Consider the following 23,806-nt stretch of genomic DNA (forward strand, 5'->3'; position numbering starts at 1 on the left):
CTTCATGGATTGTGTTGGGTTTATGTGGGAAAACACAGACTGCCACTTTCCTCAGGTTCTGTCATTTTGTGGTTGAAAACATTTGCATTTCTTCAATTCATGGTGTTGGTAGAGATCAAGACACTCCTGCTTCACAGTTCATGTGAAGTTAAATGTCATCTCAGTTACAAGATGTAAAGCAGTGAAAGAAACTGTGCTCATTTTATTTAAATATGGAATTATTCAAATAAGAGATTGACTCTGATGGAAAGCAGCAGTGTGGAAGTTACAAAACCTTGGAAAATACTGTATTTTTTTTTTTTTTAATGAAACATTGATAAAACTGGGCATTAAGGCTGAAATCCAAATCAAGGATGCAGATTTCTTACGAAGACCCATATTTGCTATCTTTACCCATGTTAGATTGGATTTTTTTTTTCCTTTTCGAATAGCCCTTCAGAGATGATGCATTTGGACAGAAAGAGATTAATTTGGTCCCAACAAACCTCTCCAAAAGCAGAGAGGTTTTGCCATCTCTTGATGTTTTCAGGACAATCTCAAAAGAACTGATAGGTGCTACTAGCCTAGAATTCAAAGCTTCCATAAAAAGAGAAGGGAGGCTCACGGAGAACAAGGTGAATAAGAAAAATATTTGAAATGGAAAGCTGCAAAACTGCATTTCAACTAAGCCTATGAAGTAACTGCAATCACCTATAACGAGGTCATGCTGTGCTGAAGATGCTGCACCACTGGCTGCACCACTACTGTCAATTTAGAAAACATATTTCAGACTGCACATAATAAGTGACCTTCTGTGCATGAAGCTTTGTCAGGATGTGTTTGAAGCTGACTGAACAGCCTGAGGGACTTGCAGATTGACTAAACATTTCTGCTGATATGGACAGGTCAGTCAGGAGTATGTTCAAGAGTACTCCCTAACTTCCAGAGCTGACCCAACAGAGGCTTCTACTCAAGACAAAGACATAGTTGAATAGGCAATACTGTGCAAGTATCAGTACAATTGTGTCTCTTACAGAAAGCTATTGTACAAAACATACTTTTGCTAGCTGCATCCCCATAGGAGCATCTTCCCATTACAATATGTCATAGGATTTTAATGTCATAAGGCAGGTCCAAATTAGGATTAAGTCTTCCCCCTGTCCTGGTGAATAATGTTGCATTAGCCTGACTGACTGTAATCATACTCTATCAATGCCAAACTGCAGTAAGATGATGAAGAATCAGGTCCTGTATTTTACAGAAATGCTTGTTTAAAACATATTACGGTAATGCTTGATTAGAATCATATGAACCATGTCTCTTTTTTCTATTTGAAACCCCAGGGAAAGCTTTTCTTTCCACTGTTTTATTCCATCTTTTCCATCCAGAGGTATGATGGCAACCTAATGTTTTTGCTCTGTTGGTACTTCAACAGTGGTCTTACAATTAATGAAGATTAAAGTCACTGAGAGTTAATCCTTGACATTTTACACCAAGTATTCAATGTTTGTGTACTGAAACACATGGAGCACCACCTTGCTCCAATGAAACCTCCCATCTATTTGTGTCCTTTGCTAACTCCCAGCATATGGTGTTTTAAAAGAGACAGCTAAGCACAGTGGGCTAAACAGTGGAGCTTTCCTTCAATAAGAAATCCACATCTTAAGCACAGCCAGGAGATGAACAGGTCTACACTGTTTAAAATCGAACTAGAATAACTGCTTAAAGAGTTTAAACCATAAAAAGCTTTAAGTTAAAAAAAAAAAAGAAAAAAAGAAAAAAAAGAAAAAGAAAAAAGGCACCTGGAAGATGTTAACTTGGTTTCTAATTGAAACAATGGTATGTTTTATTTCATGCTGGGATTTCAACAGACTCTTAATTAGGCTGTTTTCATTTAAAAATATCTTGCTGACATTCTGGTCATCAAGAAGATACTGGGAGACTTGACACCTGTTACTCCTTGGAAGAACATTCATCAAAAAAGGCAGGCAGGCAAATAATACTCCCCAACTCTTAGAATAAATATTAAGTTAAAATATCCAGAGAATTTAAAAGAATAACGAAAGGGGGGAAAAAGTCTGGAAAATACTTTGTGAGGACCAGACTTAGTGATGATAAGTAGATAGCAATGCTCAAAACAAAAGGCAAAAACACATGGCTTGCCAGCTATGTTGTGGAATACTAACAGAATATTTACAAAAAGATGCTTACATATTTTATGAAAAGCAGCTTAAACAGTTATTGAAAATGGCATTTGCAACATTTTTTCTACGTAGTAAGAAATCAGTATACAAGACCTTGTTATCATGCAGAATGAAACACACAATCAGAATACATCACTTCATTTTTTGAAACACTGAATAGGAATTTTCATAAATAGCATTGCTACGATTTGTCTTGATGGAACTTCTTGAAGTGGCATAAAATTGGTAAATGGTATTAAAACCTGGAGTGAATTAAAGACAGAATTCCATTTTGTACTGAAGATATCACTTTAGATTTAACTTCAGATAATTAGACTAGACTAGACTAGAATAGAACAGAACTGTCAGACATGACCTATAACAAACATCTAGTTTAGGGACTGTAGTGATAGGACAAGGGGTAATGGGTTCAAACTTAAACAAGGGAAGTTTAGATTGGATATAAGGAAGAAGTTCTTTACTGTAAGGGTGGTGAGGGACTGGAACGGGTTGCCCAGGGAAGTTGTGAATGCTCCATCCCTGACGGTGGTCAAGGCCAGGTTGGACAGAGCCTTGGGGTGACATGGTTTAGTGTGAGGTGTCCCTGCCCATGGCAGGGGGTTTGGAACTAGATGATCTTAAGGTTCTTTCCAACCCTAACTATTCTGATTCTATGATTCTATGATCTAGTCCAATTGCCTGATCACTTCAGGGCTGCATAAAAGTTAAAGAATGTTCTTAAGGACATTGTCAAAATGCTTCTTAAATATTGTCAGGCTTGTGGCACCAACCGATTCTTGTGGAAGCCTGTTCCAGTGTTTGACCACCTTCTTGGTAAAGAAATGTTTCCTAATATCAAGTCTGAACCTTTCCCAATAGAGCTTTAAACCATTCCTGTGTCCTGTCACTGGATACAGGAAGATCAGCACCTCCTTCACTTCCCCTTCTCATACTGATAAAACTAACCAATGTTTGACTCCTGGGCTTTATTGACATAGATAGTATTAATTTTAAATGCTGATTTTAAAATAAAATAAGAACATCATCAACAGAGCTTGAGATGCATGTCTAAATTAGAAAGAGAAAGGGGAAACTATTTTTTACTACTCTGCTGTAACTTATTTTCCTGACTTTAGGGAGATAAGAAAGCCCTCAAATTTTCTTTCTCTCATTAAGAGAGAAATATTGTTCATGTACTACGTATACATAGAAATAAAACCATCAACTGCAATCTGGTCTGAGTTAACTCCATTTTTTATGTGAAGAAGGTCTGTGAAGGCATATTTTGGGATTCTTTTACGGATTTAAAGTCAGGGGGGCTTAAACTGTTATTGCCCAAGTAGTTTTCTGTCACATTTTAGATGAAATTTACTGTCCCAAAAGTGGAATTCTCATATGAACACTCCTAGGCTGTTTCAGTACAAAGTCAGTGGAGCCAGCTTAAAGCATCTTAAACCAAATTTGGATGACTTTACACTTACGTGAACAACTTACATAGACACTTTTAGCTCCACAGCTGAGTCAACAGAAACTGCAAGAAATAACTTCTGAACTCCTATAACTAGATGCAAAAGAAATGACCTGTATATGACTTCAGTCTTTTTTGGAATGAGAAAAATGAAAAAGGATGTTAGACAGATTGTGGCAACATGGATAGAAGTTCAGTCTCAGGACAAATCAAGGTCTATTAATTGGAATTCAAATTAGAGTCATCAGAAAGTGAAAAAAAACCCACAACAAAACAACCAAAAACCTAAAAATTAGGTGAGCTTAGATGTCTCTGTTCTTGTTTTGGTCACAGTGAAAGGAAGGCAAGACAATACCAAATCCCCAAAACTATAAGACTTTTGCATTTTTCTTCATACCACACACACCATAAGATACCTTTTGAGCCAGATTTCTGGCAAAGTTCACAGAGTCCACATTCTTTATGGAATGGACTGTTGTATAAATATTGTGGCAAAAACTATCATAGAAAAACAACCTGCTCCACAAGCAGACTCAGCCCTGCGAGAAAGCTTGTTGTCCCCGCTGTAACCTACTGCATATGAAAGGTTTTACTCTTACCTAGAGCTGCCTTCTGAATGTGCCTCTGGGTTATCTTTCCTTTCAGATTGTCTATAAATGACACAAAGTGCAGACAGTTAGATTCCAAAATGTAATGATCAGTGAAGGCATTGCTTATTTCCCACTATTTGAAAACCCCTGCACTGCTGGCCAATGTAAGCGTATTTTTGTGATCCACAGGACAAGCAGTTTTCTGAGTTCTTTCCTTCTTGTTGCAAATAAGCAAGTAGGCACAATTTGGCTCTACATATCCTAAGATTTAAATTTATCCAGTAAAAAAAACTGAAAATGAAGCTATTTATTGTCAAGCACTTTTATAGGATAATGATCTCCTGCTGCTAGATACAAAAGAAGTCCAAGTGAGGCTAGAAGACGCACAGAATTCCAAGTATCTATTCTAACAGACTTATAGGCACTAGCAGTGGAAATCAGACATTAGGTGACTTAGTCCACCTCTTTGCCAGGGAAGAACTGGTTCCCTGCAGTCCATTTCCTCCTGTTTGTACAGTTCAGTTTTAAATAATGCATGTGATAGAGCTGCAAGTTCTACTACTTAACACAACCTCCTGTCTAGATGTCACTGGTCTTCAATGGAATTTTTTTCTTTAATTTCATTATCTCCTAACTATTATTCCTAGTTAGGCTCCCATGCCCCATATAATTCACCTTTACCCTCCTTTTATTAATTTCCGCCTTGATCTATGACACTGTCCCAGTTCACCAATTATTTCAAACTGTAATTAGATTACCACATGGGAAGCCATTATTCATAGATGTTAATGGAACCAATAAAGGAAAAACATAACCCTACATACTATCTGTGCTTTGCAAATTTTATAAAGCAACTCAATTGATGTCAATACTCAGCAAAATTGGACTAAGTACACCAGGTTTTTCCTCAAAATGCTTTTGCTATTCTGGATACTTAGATCCCTGTATTCTATTGTACTATATCATACAGGGTGATGTTATTAACTCAATATTGAGCCATGAGACAGTTATGAAACAATTTGAAGTAATCTTGCGATTCATCTCAATGGATTACTATTGATTTAGGTACCTCAGAAAACCATGTATTTATCTTCATGTAAAGGCTCAGAAACTCCCTTTCTTAAGCACTATGAGCTGCAAAAGGCAAAAGTTCTAGTACTGAGAACATCCTGTTCATCAAGATCCAACAGAAATTAAAGGTGACATCCAAGTTCTCAATCATATCAATAAATGGTTTTAGTAGCATTATTTCTCTTTCTTTAACCATACTAGAAACAGATTATCAGCAATCTAAACGGTCTGCATTTCAAGTGGCAATGAGGTCAACAAAAAAAGAGCAAGCTAAACAAGTCAGTGAAAGTAAGATCGAACAGGTAGATCATAGCTTGCAATCAGTACTAATATGTGGAAATACAAGTATATGGGGACTGGTCTTTAAATGATTACAGCCAAGAGGCCTGACTTTCAGTTACCTTGAATTTACTTTCAGCACAGCTAGGACAGAGAGCACAAAGGCTGCAGAAGCCTTACTTTTATTGCTAGCTTTGTTAGGCCAGCCAACAGTGTGGAACTGTCCCAGATGCTCCTCTCCTGCCTCATTCTAGCTTTCTTACGGTCCTGCTCTGTCCATGATATGGACCATGATGATGTAAGAAATCTTGCCTTTCTTATATTTGGCAGCTTTATGAAAGAATGAGAAGTTGGAAACAGACCACTGTAATCAGAAAGGAACCAAAGAAAACCTCCTTCGGCTAGAAAAATAAAAATCCAGTCCTACCATTTTTATACCAAAAAAGTTTTGGTTTTCTTCCATGAATAGAAACAGAAAGGTGACATTCATCCAATTCACACAGTCCAAACTGCCTTTTCTGGGCAGCAAAAACTGAACTTCATTTCACACAAAACTTCCTGGAGGAGAAACTGTAATTGTATTATGGGAAAAATAGTCTAAATAGGAATTCTGGTTCAGAGGACAATGGTATCATCAGGCACCTGACTAATTCCATACCAAGACTTAGACAGACACAATTTAATATTTCAATTTCTTTTAATCCAATTTGAAATTTGACAGTTTATTTATTTTTTCTTCGGGAAAAAAATGTTTTTGTGTAGAAACTCTAATTTTTGACAAAACTTTAACATTTTTAGTACATGTTTTTGATTAAAGTAATCTTGTTCTGTTTTTATTACAAATACTTGTGGGAGAGAATGAATGTTTCTGACCTGCTCTACTTCAGCTTCTGAGAACTCCATCACCCCAATGCAATGCTTGAAGTTCACAAGTGACAGAAGCAGGGGATGATGCCAGTACTGTTGCCTTCACAGACCTTCCCATATAAACAAATGGAAGACTTCAGTCTTTAGTACTTCCCGTTCTACAACCTTCATAAACACAAATATTTACCCAAAGGAATATGAAGAATCACATTCTCATCAAAAACCCCCATGCCTTCTGATTCCAACAGTGCAAAGTTGTGGACAAGGTAATACTTAAATGTGGTTTGCAAAAATTGAATTTAAGACTTGGAGAACAACTCTCAACATATGGCTAATTATGTTTTCTGAAGTTTCACCAAATAAGGAGCTAAAAATAGGTCTGCAGCTGATAGCAAATAATTTTTTTCCAGTGGAGTCATTCTTCATTTGAAGATAACAGCCCCAGTAAAATGCTGAATGCTGCAACTCCACATGTTTTGGCAAAAAAAGTAGTTTTGGGGAATTTAAGAACTCACTCAGCATGCAGCCAGCTGTCATTAAAACTGTGATAAATCTGTTGGTTTTGGCCTGGGTCTCTGAACACATGTACCATCCAGAGGTATGGAAAAGAGATGAACTGGTAACACAGAACTTCAGCTTTGTGACAGGAGACAAAAGCAAGGAGGAAAATGGAGGAGACAAAAGCAAGGAGGGAAATGGAGAAGACAAAATGGAATAGAGAAGTCTAATTAAGACTGATGTAAAGCAGAGGAAAGCATACATAAGCTGCCTAAATATGACAAAATCCATAACTTTAATAGCACAGCTGTCCTTCAGCTGCATGTCTTTGCGTTCTTTCAGTTTTTCAAGGAGCTGAGTTTATTACAGATAATGAATACTTTGACGATACTGCACATGCTTCAGGGCAATACAAAAATGAGTATGCTACAATAAAAAAAAATATTTTAAAAAGGATTTTTAGTTTTTTGAGTCTACATTAAAGGTTTTAAGGCTTCTCTGATGTTTTATCAGACCTTCCATATAATACTATTATAAGGACGAAATACTGGACAAGCAAAAAGTACACATACGACCTTAACTCCCTCCCTTTGAGAATATTTGTTGCTACTGTTGTGGATAGACCTTTAACTTCATGCAGGGTCTCTTCTGACTTAATAATTGACAGGCTGGAGCTATTATTTGTCAATGACCTCTCATCTCATCATTTTTTGATACTTTTCTATTATTTTACATTTTCCATGCCTGTGTTTAGCTTAAGAAGTCCTTCCTTCCAGGAGATCCTGAAAGCTTCACACCTCAACTAGGACACTGTATCTGAGTCAGATGAGGAGTCCTGCAGAATGAGCACAAATTAAAGCTGTATACTTGGCAAATAATCACTGAGGTAGGCTTTTAGAGACAAAGAGGAGGGTAACCACATAATTTCCTTGAGTCTTGTAGAGATATATCTTTAACTAAGCTTGAGGTCAGAGTTGTAACAGCTTACAAAGGATTTCTGAATGTAGGAGACATTGAACCCAAATGGAGATATTTGAATGGAGAAATTTCTCAAATGGAGTATACTCAGAGGTAGTTATTGAAAATCTTACTAGATGTGTTAGAGACTATTGAAAATCTGGCGCTGAAATTATATGAGAACAAAACCTGTGACAAAGAGTATCTGACAAGAAAAGTCATGGAATAAAAAAATAACATTCTCTTTTAACTCAAAACCCTGCAGCACTAAGAGCAGTCAAACTGTTCAGCCTTTCTCTACACAGAGAGTTATTTTGGGCAAATTCTGACTCTTCTTTGCAACCTTCATTCTTCTTCACTGGCAAAATCATTTCAGTCAGCTCTATCAGGACAATATCCAGAGGCAAAGTAATCTGCTCTAGTAATATGGCTCAATGCTGCTTCCCAGAAAGGAAGACAGGTTCAGAATCAGAAGCACAATCATGACTTCCACACCAAATCCACAGCTGCAAACCGCAGCTTAAACTCAACACAAGAACAAACAAGCACATTTTTCCCAACATGCTCTCATTCTTTGAAGTCCAAATATCACAGATATTACATATGTTTTACTACGATGTAGATTACTGCACATTTTGAGTTTACTATTTAAAGCATTTGTCAGGGGCATGTTCCCTTCCTTGATATAGTCAGATGAGACAATAACAGGTTTTTATTGACATATTTAATATCTTTAAACAGGAACAAATTTACAGACAGGTGTCTCATCAGCAAGCTTATGAGACAGCACTCTGCCACTTATTGGTATAGGATGATTGTATTTTACTTCACTGATTATTCTTTGAGCTACTTGATATAGTCCTCTAAACTCTGCCCCCATTTCTATACATTTATTTCTAACCTCCATATTAAGTCTCCTCACCATATCCCACATCTTCTTGTTAGTTCTGGACAGATTATATTATACTTTTTTTCTCACAAAATGGTGACTTACACTTTCTTATGATGGGCATTCCTGTAACTGTTCATTGTTTGGCCTGCATTTCCACAGCACCCTTTATCCCACTTCTTTTTCTAATAGCCTTTTATACATTCTTGCTTTTACAGAAGAAAATGCTTTGATAGGGCTACAGGGCAAAATTGTAGAGAAAATTTATTTCCCTGGTGACAGCATTCTGGACCTCTGCATCAGCCTCATTGGCTGCACAGGCCTTAATTGTTGAGGTGTTCCCCCAGATCCCATTTATCCAAATGAGGGAAATGCTAGCATATACCACAGCTCCCATTCACTCAAAGGCACAGGACTACTTTCTCTAGAAAGTACAGTATGGGAAGGGGCTAGTGCAAATAAATTCCTAACAGTCCACATGGTTATCCTAGCTATTCCAGTACTGCCTAACAGCACTAAGGGCTCTGGACTGCAGTTCAACGCCTCCTTGAAACTGGAACTCAGAACCTGGATGCTTTCTGAATTTAGAAACAAATCCACAGGCCTTAACTCTATTGTCCCAAGGTTGATTGTCACTACTCAGCTGTTTTTTGGTAAGTTGGACTTAATGGTACCCAGGCTGTTTTAGCCAAGCATGGATGTTTAGTAGGAAGCACACTCCAAGAGAATTCAGCAGAAATACACAGTATTTCTGGATTCTCAGTGGGTAGGAGATAGGCAGCTCAGTCAGTAAAATAGTCCTTCTGTATGCACTAGAAAAGGCAGTTTGAAGGCAGTTTGTTGTATTTCAGGAATTAAAGCAAATAAGGCTGTTTTGGTGTGTTTTTTTTTTGGCTTTGGTTGGGTTTTTTTTGTTCTCCCTAGACAGCTTTCCTAAATTTAGGTGCTTAAATTTCAGTTAAGCTATGTCTTAGATGCCAGAGTACTACTTAAGGTATTGTTCAAAGTTAACAAATGTTCTCTGTATCTATCTTCTTTTCATATGCTGGAAAAAAGACAGAAATGATGCACATCTGGAAACTGTTGTTTTGTTGTTCATCACATCTGTTTGTTCATGAATTAAATATTAAGTTGACCCAAAAAGCATGGCTGAAAAGCAATGCCAGAGGGATAAGGAATCACAATCTGTGAATTTAGTGCTCTTGATGCTCATATGACTAAATGCAGCTTATCTTTTTATTGTTTCTGAGAAATTAATGTGAAGAGGAAGAATAAGGAAAATGAAGTCAAATCAACAGCTTTGTATGCAGGTTCTATTTTTTTACTTTTAACGTCCGAATTTAAGAAGCTTAAAAAAATAAATATATAGAGTCTTAAAGCTCAAATAGGCAAAGTCAAAGACAAGTTTTCTGGTAATAATACATTGGTCTCAGTTAATATTTTAAACAGAGAGTGAACATATCCATGTATAAGGTGGACATGGTTCTGTTCTGTTCTAATATTGCCTTCACAGCTTTGGTAGAAGTTTTGCAATTTCTATGAAACAATTTGATGATGTTTCATTTTGTGATACTTTTTATGGACAGGACTGCCCAAGAGAAAATTAAGCATAGAATTCCAGGCCTCACTATATCTTTCAGGTCCACATCTTAGAATTTTGCTTTTATGCAAGAAATTGTCTCAGAATGGAGCTCATATTGCTATGTGAATTCGGGACAGATGTGAATTCGGGACAGATGTGACACACTTAGACTGATGTTAAGACTCTGTCAGATATGACACAGTATTAAAAATCAAACAAATAAAATCACGGTGCTGTATCTGCTTACATATGTTACCATGTTTTGAGGGCATGTCAAGTTTTCAGGATGACAGAAACAATGTCAGAGTGAGAATGGATGTATAACTTATTTTTTTAGTGCTCATTTACTTGTAGCATGTAAGCCTTTAAGAAATGGCTTTTTAAGTGTTAGACACATATTAGCATCCGAGAAAAATCTGAAATAGCTACCTGTAAAGATACAATATATATTTCCTGTTGTGGGTAAGCCTAAGTCTTTTTCTTGAATTCTGATTCTAAATAAAATGGCATAATCATGTCATGTTCCCTCAGCCTTAACTAAAGTGCATGAGATCATCTTCAAAATACAGCTATTCTCTGTTGATCGCACTCCTTTTGCAATATTCACTACCAGCTGTGGTGACATCACTTGTTTTACATGATTCAGGAATTAGTTTGATTAGAAATAAGAAGCTATTATATTTTAGTACATGTAAGCATGTCTGCCTATACCACAATCTGCATGAATGCTGTACAGATGTGTAAATGAACTGCAGGATCCTATGGAAAAAAATTCTATTTCTGTGCTCATGAAGGGGTTTTGTTCTTTAACAGTTCTAATCTGAATAAGCTAAGGTCTACTTCTCTAGAGCTTGAAGGTTTGATTCTTCACTCATAAAATCTTCTACCATCCAGTACTAAAGACAAACATGATAAAGGAAAGCATCTTATACAAAAGACTGTAGGATTTTAAAAAAGCCCTATAATGTAGCATTAACTATTACCTAGCATCTTTTCTTTAGAAGAACAAATTGAATAGACTGACTTAAAAACTCATTAGTCTAATAAAACAGCAAAATGCAGCATATAAATCCAGCAATGACTACCTTTTTTCACTCTGTAGACAGCCTACAAGCAGAAAATCTGTTACTGTGAGGTACTCTTCCAAGCTTATAGTCATGGCAGTTCATACCTTGATTTAATCCAATAAGCCTGGTCCATTTGCTTTTGTTACCTAGTGAAAACCTTAACTAAAAAAAGTGTTTACTCAGTTTCTTCCTAAGCATAACTAGTTCCCCTGAAAATACTTCTTTTTCTGAAGAACAGAACATTGTTTGCAACAATTAGAAAATAAAAATGTTTCTTGCACATGTAGATTTCAACACAGATCCAAAGAAAACATTAACATCTTAGGCCTGGAGTGACAGTTCCACTAATAAGGTTCCTCTGTTTAAAGAATAGCACATCAGGGGAGCATAACTGAGTTGTTCAAATTAACTCATTCAGTTTGGTATTTTCTGAATAAGTCATTTGAAAAATGGTGTTTTCTCATTCTAATGACCCATTCAGCCTATGCACGGTCACCCAGCAGCATTGCCTATTGTTTGAAAGCAAATACAAACATATGCAAGCTACTCTGAAACAATGGACAATATTTAGCATTGGCATAAACATATGCATTGCTCCCAGAAGCCAAAAGACTTGTACCTTCCAAAATAAGTTTCCTGAGTGCTGCTGCAAAGATGATTTTGTATTACCGAAGATGGTATCCTCTTCTTATAGGGAGGAGTAGAAAAAGGAGAAAGGCTGCCAGAAAGCAGGGCTTTCTCTAGGGCTGCCTGGTTGTTTTGTCAGTTTCATCTTTAACAGAGCAAAATCCTACTCCAACTAAGGACTGACAGATGTAGCAGTAAGATCTTTCTTTCTGTCTTCTCTGAATTACCTAAGCATGACCTATGATGGAGCAGTAGCTGAATAGACAGCTGTTACAGCTGCCATCAATCTAGGTGTACCCCACAAGTGAGGCAAGTGTTAGATCTATTGTGTTTCCATTTCCTACAGTAAGTATAGCAAAGATGGATTGTCTCTCCTGATTTCAGAAAAGCATAGTGATGCTTTACAGGCTATTATAATAGAATTTATATTCCTGTCTGGTTTTCCTCCTTGGTTGCACATCTCACTGTCAGGTTTCTGGAGCCTCTCATTCAGCTGAAATGCAGTATCGCGTTATTATTCATTGCCTAATCATAGGGTGTTAAGAATTACACTAAGAAAAGGTAACTACTCCAACACAATGTGAGCCCTGCTCATGTTGCCGTCACCTCAGAGGTTCTATGGAAAAATTCTCATGTAAATAAAAAATAGGATTTGTGGATTACAACCAAGGGAGTTAATTGATTACTCTGACACACCATGAACACCGAAGAAACAAAAAATTCATTAACATGAACTTCTCACTGAGTTGCTAGCAAGAAAGGAAAATATATTCCTGTCACTCTTTGCTTTCTATTACGAGCCAACTGGCTGCCCCTAGAACAAGAAAATAGGTCGTGGAAACTTTCATCACAGTCTGAGGCTGAGTCTGCCCCAAGATGGTGGCAACCAGTTACATTTCACAGCTATCTGTCAGGCCTGTGTGAGATGCCCAACATCTGTTCGGCATTACAGCACCTTGACAGACATCATATGAAAGATGCTGTGAGAGATCACAGCATTTTTGTATTGTGCTCTACAGATCCCTGGCTAAATTGAGCCACAGAAATCATGCCTGGAGTGAGCTGGACATTGGTAGAAAAAGAACCTTAACAGCATCGGGGGAAAGTAAGTTATATTTCATCATGAAAAGAAGAAAATAATTTAAAATGGAAGGAGTTATAACCAAGCAGAAAAATAAGATGTAGCAAAGCAAAGTAAATAACATTTCTAACAAAGGACAAACTGCAGTTGGTTAAGAAAGTAAAATTTGCAGAAACTCAGCTGTTTTTCCATGTTTTCAGATCCATGTTTCCAAAATTCAAAATGTAACATCTGAAAACTAGATTACAAAACTGCAGTCACAATGGCACGATGATTAGATATTTATCCAAAACAAACACGCATAGGAACTGGTTTTTTTCAGCATTAGCTTGCAAAACAATTGGGCCAAGAAATTAAGGAGAAAGAATCTGAAGACTCTGTCAGCCATGCTAAATGGATTCAGCTTTAACAGCTACTGCTATTTTTGGTAGACACATAAACATGCCTCCTTTATTACACAACTGCTTTGAAACTGACCTGCAGATCAGAAACAGACTGGGGCTTCTAGGCACTGGGCCACATCGAACAACAATCCAGCTGGGAAATTATATCTAGGGGACTGTTTGTCCCATGGCCTGTTTCTTCTGTTTTTCTCACAGATGGCTGCAGGTTTTGCAGAGCTAATGTGCTTTGTTTCGTTAGTCGTAACTGACACCTCTTACGGATAAACAGCATAGTTACACACCTGAGATTCAGCATAGCAGAAATACCACTTGTGCTCCTTTTCCTGACACAACTTCTTGTGTCCTGAGACCAAGACTGACCCTCTGCTAAGTAGCAGAGAACATCTGCAACATGTCAGCTTCCCAGGAGAGAAGAAATCAGTGAGGACTAAGTGTATCAAGGCTTTATTTTTATATATGTGTATCCCAGTGGGGGAACACAAGCAGCAAAGTAGCAGGCTTTTGGTTTTTTTCAGAAAGCTTCCAGTCTACACTGATGTGTGCTTGTCAAAGCTCCTGCTTCTGATGGTAAACTACTGCTTGTTCAAGATCACTGATTTGGCTGCTCATCTGGAATTTCCCAGGTACTGAGGAGTCCAGCTAGGGTAGCAGCTGCCAGGCAGCCAGAAATCCTGAACACATAATTCACTGTACATGCAGAATGCATACAGTGACACTGAGCAGGCTTAGTACGAGTCATATGGGCACACACAGTACGTTTGACACCTGCAGAATGCGTTGGATGGGTTGCACAGCATGTGTTGCATGAGTGCCCTGTTGGCACGTAGTCAGCGTATCCTGAGCATGTTAGATGCACTGCAACGCTCAATTTCTGTCTATGAGGGAAATCTGGGATCCTTAGTATTTTAATGCCAAGAATTGGTGAATATCTTAATGCTTGGTTCTCAGGGAGCTTTCCACATCAGGAATGGACTCTGATGAAAGAACAAAATAAATAGCAAAGAGCAAATTCTCTTGCTGCTCTTGCAAGTTGTGTCTTTCATGACACTGAAATCTATGCAATGTTTAAAAGCCGTATACAACACTTCCATAAAATGAAACGCTTGTGAAATAAGAAAAAGCACTTGAAAGACCACATCATGCCTGTAGTAACATTTGTAAAGATCAAAAATGAGAAAACTTTTAAAGGCAACCACCTTTTAAACAGAGGACAGTCCTAAAGTGACAGGCTTGAGTGCACAACAATGGATTACTCTCAACATCAGAAGAAGGCTGAGCAGCCTCGGTGGTATAAAGCTTGGTGAAATCTTGAATGCAGTTCAAGGAGGCAGCTTCAAAGACCTCAAAGGTGGATTATAAAGCAATAAATTTCATTATATAAGTGATACTCTTTGTTTAAAACAATTACTATTATGTCTAATGCTTGTTGCCCTTTATCAACTAAAACAACCATAAAGCCAAATGTGGAAATATTTTCGGAATTTTCTTTTCAATCCTTACACAAGTAGAACTCGAAATGACCTCCGCTAGAGTTTTTCTTTAGTGAGGATTTTCAGATTTCAGGTTCCATGGGCTTTAAAAATCTCTGCTGAGAACAGAAATTCATGCTAAACTACCTGAAGAATGAAATGTAAAATGATATATTCATTAAATCTGCATAAAGAATTCATTTATTTCTGAGTTGTTTGCATCTCATTTGAACCAGTTTAGTGTGTGGAATGTAACCTTTCCTCTCAGAGTTTCTCAATCCCTTTTTAAATCCAATCTTGCCATTTTTCTTCTGCACTAGTCACTTCCACTAAAATTCATTTCCAGTAAAATTCACTGAGCATATAAGATATATACACAGATATAAGTCCGTGTAAGTACTTGATACTTTCTGGAATTAAACTAGAACAGTGAATTATAGTAATCAGCAGCTATGAAGTTTCAATGCTTTTTCCATAAAAGAATAAGTATGTCAGAATATTATACTGAAGAATGGAATGCATTTCAAAGCACAATAATTCCTCCCTTATTACAACCTCACTTCACTCACGGGTAAAACAATGTCCAGTAAGCTAATGTCTCTGGTTCAGAACACTTTATTTTAACATAAAAATCAATAAATGATGCTACCAAATAGTATTGAGCTTTAAGAAAGCTAGATGTTGATATTGATGAATTTTTTTTTCATATAGCAAATAATCTCAGAATTTTCATTTCATTTAGGTTCCACATAAGGCATGGAATTTTTCAACAGAGAAATTCTGCTTTTGCTAAGTACATGTACTTTTCCAGCCAAAGGTTTACAAATACTTTTTGCCCATGCATGACTTCCCTCAATTCTTTCAGTCCATATAGTCACGGTCCCAACATCATCCTTGATGTTCTAATTCTTAGCTGATTCTCCTTTTTCAAAGTAATTTATTGACTGCATGTGAACCTAAAACAGTATAGATGGGCAACTTAGCCAATAGAATGCTCTCAGACCACCTCTGCTTGGAAAACATCATCTTATTTAACTTCTTATCTACGCAAAAAGGCTGCTTTCAGTTCCCTTCATAAAGTTGTGCAGGTATAAAGGAAAGCCTTGCACAAAATATTCTTACTTTGGAGTTTAAAAATGGCTTATTTCCATGGGGAGGGAGAGTGACCATAACAGAATAATTTTTTTAATGTATACATACATCAAGCCTTGGACATAGAGGAAAAGGTAATTATAAATTCAGGTTTTATATTATTTAGGTTGTGATTAGGTTTAACATCAACTTTGCATTCATAGAGATGACAGTGCAAGGTATAAGGCAGTGAACCAGAATCAGTATTATCCTTGAGTACTGTGATGTCTTGTCCTCACTCCAGTCATCACCATTTCAGTGTAGCACTCCATTAACTGTGGGAACTTAGGAAAATTATTTGAATAATTTGCAAGCAAATTAAATGAAGATTCTTTAATAATCTTGCTTTGAAATACTAGGACATGCCCTCACTAATGATTATAATTGGCTCTGGTATTCTATGATCTTGTGCACTAAAATCAAAGCTTGAAATGAGCAGAGCAGCGCAACATCTCGTCATTCTTGTGGGTATAGTGGCATCATCAACATCCACTCACCTACCCCCTTTTCATTCCAAGAGTGTCTGTTTCCTCACACAGTTATACTTCCACATGAATTTGCCCATCCTCTCCCAGCTTCAACCATAATGTTAGCTGATTTCTGGAAAGAGTAAAACCAACAGCTGCTTCCATTTGGGCATTAAATACCATTTAGTATGTTTTCTTTGTCCTTTAGGAAAAAAACCTAAACTTAATAGTGGCATAAATACCTCAAAATAAACACGTATTTATAGGGATGAAGTGGAAATCTTTACTAACCTTAAATGCATCTAACACATAGCACATTTTTTTATACAGGCAACTTCTTTAGCAACTACTTGCTGACTGAATATATCAGATTAATTTACACTGAAAACAGTATTATTAATTCCCCCAACCTTAACTTGTTGTGTGATCAATTTAGTAGCAGTTGGGCCTTTTTGTTGTTATTTAATGCTTTGCAATTTGTTCAGGTGTAGGCTTATTCTCCTTACTGTCAGAATCCTTTCACACTGAATGTTCTTGGTAATGGTGTAAAACTACCTTGCTGGTAACAGCGTTCTGGAAATAAAATTCCCGCTAACCCTGATAAGGAGAGAAGTTTTGACTTCAGAGGTTTTGTCTTTGTTTCTCACCATCTAGCTCTGTTTCAACTGGCAGCAAATTAAATTGATTTTCTCCAACTTGATTTTGTTTTGCCTGTGATGGTAATTGGCAATTGATCTCCCCATCCTTATCTCAACCCATGAGCTTTTTCTTTCCTTCTCCCCTTCTTCTGCTGAGGAACAGAAGAAAGCAGCTGGATAGGTGCCTGGCAGGCAGCTGAGGTCAACCAATCACAATGTGCTAGCCACAATTACTCAATTTATTGCAGGAAGAAATTCTATACATCACTATTCTGAAAACAAATCCTTGGCTTCAGTGTCAGATTTTCTTCCTTAAGTCTTCTTCAATTATACCAAAAGGATACAACATTCCTCTCAGAGACCCTAACTCTTTGGAAATGATAAAATACAGTAACACTTGCAGTGGCACAGAGAGTTTTTTCACAAGAAAATAACACTTTTCTTACACAGTGAAATACACAGTGAAATACAGTTTTAGTGATGGACTAAAAATGCAAAAATTTACTTGTATGTCAGTGCCAGTCCACTTTCCACTTCTATGCTGGCTACAGAATTCTCATTAGTTCCTTGACCTGAAAGTTATACTTTTCCAGTTTTACTGTCAGTTTTCTGTATTTGTTTTTTAAAGTCTAGTCCTTGGGTGCATTTTCCAGTCATATAGAAACAATTCTGAGCAGCTCAAACTCAAACCAACCCGGACATGTCTACATGTTTAAAATCCACGCTTTGTTTCCCTGCCTTTTGATGGTGTATTTATGCAGTATATTGACTTTCAGAAAGAAGTGCCCCTCAGGGCTTGCACCAGAGCCCTCTGCTCCTTTACTTGTGCCTATGTAGAGGTTTGTGTGGTAACACAGCAAACAGGATCACTAATACGACCTGGCTTAAAAACACATCTGTCTTCATTTTTTTCAGTGTCAAAAAAAGACAATTTCATCCTACAATAAAATTCACCTTCTTATTTCTAGGACATCATTATTAAAAATAAACATAATGAAAAAACTAAGACATACCCATTATTTTCCATAAAAAGAATTTAAAAATCTCTGAATTCTCTGCAGTGTTATTAAACATAAAAGGAGACAGAATCCAGGAATATATGGTATAGCAGCAAAGAGGTATGTTAACCAAAATGTCTCATTTCTGATATTATAGTTACTCTACACTTAAACTCCAGCTTACATCATGACATTGTTTTCCTTAATCTTTTTATGCAAATAATAACATCAGCAAAATCCTACCATGAAAATCTTACTGCAAATTCCTTTGTCCAGCCCTAACTTCCTGATGTTTTTGAAATGCTAGTGTAATTGAGAAGTGGTTGGAATATTTTGTGTATATTTTTCACTGCAAAACACTAACATTTCTGAAATCATAACGGAAGGGTATTTATGACATGAAAGTTACAGCCAACTGTGATGTTACTATTGCAAAATATAATCAGACTCTGTGAAATGAGCTCTATGGCCTCTGTGGTGCATAGTTTTATACTATTAAGGGTAGCTTAGAAATAACAGAAAGTGATATTGATGGGATCTGTTCTTGATTGTGCACAAGAAGGCAGCCAGAAATGCTTAGGGAAACCAAAACAACAATAAAACTGAATGAAAGATCTAGTTGCAGGCTGCAGATGACTCTCATTTCTCCAACCACATTTTCAGTAAAAATTTGGCAGGTTAGTAACCTTACTTAGCATCTTCAATGGTATTCTGAGTATGTGTGCTATGATAAGATATACTTTAGTGAAAACTGAAAAATCATTTCAGGCTGCTAAACTATATAAACTAGTGTAATTGTATTGAATAAGCCAGAAAGCATCATACTGGATGCAAAGACTTAATAACTGTCAGAGACGGGCTAACAGATTTATTAACAACTATGATCAAAAGAAGGTTAAATATGAGAATTTTCAATTTGAAAACACTTGTAACTGCTCTTTACACATCACACTAAACCCAAAATCTGTAATTTTGTGTAATTTTTTTTTTTTTAAGAACAATGGCAGCTTAAAAAAAAAGAAAAGCAGTTTTTCAGCATTCATGTGGACTACATTTTCTTAAAGCAGCTTTTCAACATTCACGTGGACTACAAGCTATTACAATTTTCTATAAGAAGCATATAAGCATTGTCAAGTTCAGTGCCCTACTACTGATTTGTTATACACCTGCTTGTTTTGTTCAAGGATCAGTTTGGGTTTTTAGGTTACATACACATATGAATATGTGCTCAGATTTTTGCATTTTTCATGCTCCCCAGATATACTTCACTTTTTCATTTCTAACACCGAAGAACTTAACTAAAAATTTTAAACCAGAAGCTTTTAATTGTAGCAAAACCCATACTCTACTGCACTCTAACTATCATAACTTTTGTCCGAGTTACTGGGGCAAAACTCACAGCGATTCAGTGCAAACAAAGGACTTATTTTAGATTTTGCTGGGATCCATGGAAACAGCCTTGAGGGGCTACTCTACATTGCTTTGTTACATTATTTCTGAGAGCTGGCACAGTAGACTCCAGCAAATCTTAAGGGACACGCAAACCTTGTCACAGCATGACATTACAAATGGTACCTTCAGGACTGGCATGTGTGCCACCACTTCTTGTACGTTCTCCCACACCCTCCAAATGTCAATTCTCCCCCTAAGATATTTGCAACTTATAGTAGGTGTATGTAAGGCTTTGCTCTTCAAGTAGTACAGTCACAGCCCCAGGCACTGAGAAAGATGTGCTTGCGTATAGCTGCTTATTGCTGGTGTTCTCTGTGCCTGCTCCAAAATGGATTTTAACTTCAGCAAGGAAAGAAATTTGAGACTCAGTGTGGACTTTGGCTCTACCTCATTTAGACTTATCACAGGTGGGTAAATCTAGGAGATAGTAAGGAAATCAGGATAATGTGGACTTCAAGATGGCAGCAGAGTAAAAGAAGTTATATCCTGATATGATGGCTCATGCTCACCTGTGCAGAGAGCTGTACAAAAGCCGCAAGCATTATTCACCTTGGAGATGCTTCCTGTCACTTGCCATTGTCCTCCACAGTAGGTTTAAACTGCTTTTCCAAGTTTACCAGGGGAAAAAGCCTACTTAGCAGGATTTAAGTGAGCTCACATGGAATCTGGAGAGACCCATAGCTGCAAGGAGGACACTGAAATTCTTCCAGCATGGGCCAACCTGCGCAGATCCATGTGCAAGTTCTGTACTGACATTTATGTTCTGACCAATCTGAAGGAGACAAATGAGCCAACTGAGAGAAGTCAATTTTGATTCAAGTGTCATGTCTTAACAGAAATAACCCAGTGTTCAGAACACTGCTGCAGAAAGGCTCAGAACCTAATGTCTCTGGTTCTGGATCCCTTCCAAACATTCTTTGTGCTGTGGTTTAAAAACACTGTGCCAACATGTCTGAGGGTTTCCGCATAGCTGACACAACTTTAAATATAGTGTATAATATCTCCAAGCAACTTGTGGTGTATCCAAAGGTGTCTGGGAGGGGAATCTGGCAGTAGCTACCATTCATAACCACAGAGAATATAATCATGGCTATGGTGAAAGTACAGGGCATTTGTCAGGAGTGCCATGAGACTTTTGTCCTTTCCAGAAATCAGCTCATGCTATAAAACAAGAACTGATGAAAATGAGTTCATTGTCCATGATGGTGCCACACAAAGAGGAAGAAGAGAGAAAATAAAGCAAGGTCTAGACCACTGGACCAGGATGCCAGATTAACTTTGAATCTAGTACCTTGCAGCCTGTATCTGGAAGCTTGAAGAGACTTGGTTCACCTGAATGTGTGCATACAGGAGGATCTGATCTCCATGGACTTCAGCAATAGACAACAAAACTGCATTTCACATCTGATAGAGAACCTGTATAGCCAATTTCTAGGAAAGAAGCTACAGGCTTCGAATCAACAGAATTCAAGAAATCCATGAGGAATATATAAAATGCTGCTAGAAAGATCAGATAAGACCTATCTTGGGGTTGCATGTATATATAGGAGATTTTTGGCTCTGAACAATCTGAAACTGGAAAGCAAGCATGTGCTGTTTGGGCATTAAAGCAAAAAATGAAAAAAAAAACCAGCAAGCTGAGGCACTCCTCAGATTTTTTCTAATTAATACATGCAAAGAAAGTACAGAGAAGCAATTCAATAATTCAACAATGAAATCTTCTTTATCAGAAGCTATATAAATTTATAGATAAATACAATCCTTAATCCCTAGATATCACAATTTAAAATTATGTTTTTGAATCCTTTTTTTCCCAAAATAAAATTCAGAAAACCCAGTATTAATAGCTTAACTTCTCTTTTTGATAGATTTCAGAGATCCTGTCAAGTAAACAAGGGAGCTAATTTTCACATTATGGTATTTAAAACAATCAAAACTGGTACATAAAATGATTACTGCTACCATCAGCTAACAATTTAGCTTATTAGAAACCTTAGTAATAGATTGACTCTTTTCTCTTAGAAACTATAATCTCTTCCCATATCCTCTGGATGCCATGATTTCATCAGCTACAAGGTAAACTGAAGTTAAAACGTACTCACTTATTTTATTTCTTACTTCATTCAATTTTTCTCCAAGGCATTTAGCTTCAGCAAACCTGTCAATGCAAGCATAATGATACAGAATCACTCTAAAGAACAACGAGTCAAACTGGTTGCTCACTATAAAATACAGAATTACTCAGGACTACTTTTTGATTTGTAAGTAGAAATAAATGCAAAAACAAAAAAATCCATCAGAAAAGGTTGTTTGGTCTAAAATAAAGTATTTCTGAAAGAAACCATCCAACAAATAGGTATACTAGATAGACAAAACAAACTTGAGTTTTTAAGTTCTAAAAATTGTCTTATTTCAATTCTAACAAATGGATTCTCTTAAATATTCACATTACACTAAAATATTAATTTTAATATGCCACATTGCTTGCAATGTTTTAACGTACAGCTATATAAAAGTAAAACAAAAATAAAGCCAAGCCAAGTTAAAACAAAACTTTTGAAAGTATTAGAACTTCTGCTTACCAAGAGTTTTTAAATTTCAGCCTGTAACTTGCATATTGCTGATGATCACTGTTTGTGCTGTGTGACAATGTGCGTCTCAGTCATTAAGAAACTTCTCAAACAGAAATATACAAAAGTGTGACAAAACTACATTATTCTGTTTTTCTATAGATAGTCCTTATCTGTCTATGACATGAAATTAACTCAGACAGAGACCCCATCCCAAACCGTGGCTGTTCAGGTCTCTGGATGCAGGGAGTGCCAGAGCCTGCTGCTGCCGGGGGAGGGAGGACAGCATTCCACCTGTGTGAGGTGTGAGCAGGTAGAAGATCTGCTTAGCCTGGTGGCAAGACTTAAGGAGGAGGTTGAGACGCTGAGGACCATCAGGGAGTGTGAAAGGGAGATCAACTGGTGGAGTAACTCCCTGGCGTGCCAGTCGGAACGGTTCCAGGGAGATACCCCCCAAAAGGGAAAGAACCCCCTGCCTTCTCACATAGAGGGGGATGGCCCGAGACAGCCCCTGCCCTGTAGCTGTTGTGCAGAGGTAGGGGACCAAAAAGACGACGAGGGTTGGAAGCGAGTTCCAGTTCAGCGTCGTGGGAAACCCTCCCCCCTTCCTGCCCTGCTTCCCCAGGTGTCCCTCCGTAATAGGTTCGAGGCCCTGGATCTTGAAGGAGAGGTAGGTGAGAATGTGGGGCAAGGCCAGCCCACAAGGCCACATAGGAAAAGGCGGTCGACTTTGCACCTCAAGACTGCCTATGATAAGAAAGAAAGAAGGGTCATTGTAGTAGGGGATTCCCTTCTGAGAGGAACAGAGGGCCCGATATGCAGAGTTGACCCTCATCATAGGGAAGTGTGTAGTCTGCCTGGAGCCCGGATCAGGGATATCACCAGGGCGCTCCCCAGCCTGGTGCACCCGACAGACTACTACCCGCTGCTGGTCTTCCAGACAGGTGGGGAGGAAGCTGCTTCCCGCAGTCTGAGGGGGATGAAGAAAGACTACAGGGCCTTGGGGTGGATGGTGAAAGAGCCTGGGGCTCAAGTGATCTTCTCCTCACTCCTTCCATCTTCCACTGATGATGTGGGAAGCAATGGGAAGATTCAGTTCATAAACAATTGGCTTTGAGACTGGTGCTACAGGCAGGGCTTTGGATTCTTTGATAACAGCTGGTTTTATAGGGCACCAGTCTGGACAATGTCAAGTGAGAAAGGTTTGTCTCACAGAGGCAAAAGGATGCTGGGGCACGAATTAGCAGGGCTCATTTGGAGAGCTTTAAACTAGATTCGAAGGGGGATGGGTTGTAGCTGGGCTTGCCCCAGTGGGGCAGCGCTCCAGAATTAATGAAGACTGGGAGGCCTCCTATAATCCTAGGGTGAAATCGGTGTGCTCAGCTTGCTCCCTAAAATGTCTGTACACCAATGCGCGCAGCATGGGAAATAAACAGGAGGAGTTGGAAACCTGTGTTAAGTCAGGAGACTATGATCTGGTGGCAATTACAGAGACGTGGTGGGACAGCTCACATGACTGGAATACAGTCATGGAGGGCT

At 37.8% G+C, this 23,806-nt stretch overlaps 2 protein-coding genes across 11 annotated transcripts in view; one reads left to right on the plus strand and one right to left on the minus strand.

The window, feature by feature from the left end:
• Positions 1-23,806, minus strand: part of KIF6 (kinesin family member 6) — a 149,770-nt gene that overhangs the window by 29,194 nt on the left and 96,770 nt on the right. For 8 of the 10 annotated variants that reach the window (XR_009964878.1, XR_009964877.1, XM_062619073.1 and 5 more), the window contains 2 exons: positions 21,800-21,855; positions 4,230-4,280 (listed from right to left, as the gene is read on the minus strand). Coding sequence is in view for 8 of the 10 variants with exons in the window: in XM_062619073.1 (XP_062475057.1) it covers positions 4,230-4,280; positions 21,800-21,855 (107 nt within the window). In the remaining 2 variants the exon portion in view is untranslated. The remainder of the gene's footprint in view (positions 1-4,229; positions 4,281-21,799; positions 21,856-23,806) is intronic. The other 2 variants (XM_062619072.1, XM_062619075.1) reach the window with 1 other exon arrangement.
• On the plus strand, positions 9,260-20,864 carry LOC134163875 (adenylosuccinate lyase-like). The gene is given in 3 exon segments (XM_062619079.1): positions 9,260-9,434; positions 20,318-20,635; positions 20,638-20,864. Coding segments are annotated over 3 exon segments (720 nt in total).

Source organism: Pezoporus occidentalis, unplaced genomic scaffold, assembly GCF_034315485.1.
Source record: "Pezoporus occidentalis ecotype Australia unplaced genomic scaffold, CSIRO_AGI_Poc_V1 ctg209, whole genome shotgun sequence".
Lineage (NCBI taxonomy): Eukaryota > Metazoa > Chordata > Aves > Psittaciformes > Psittacidae > Pezoporus > Pezoporus occidentalis.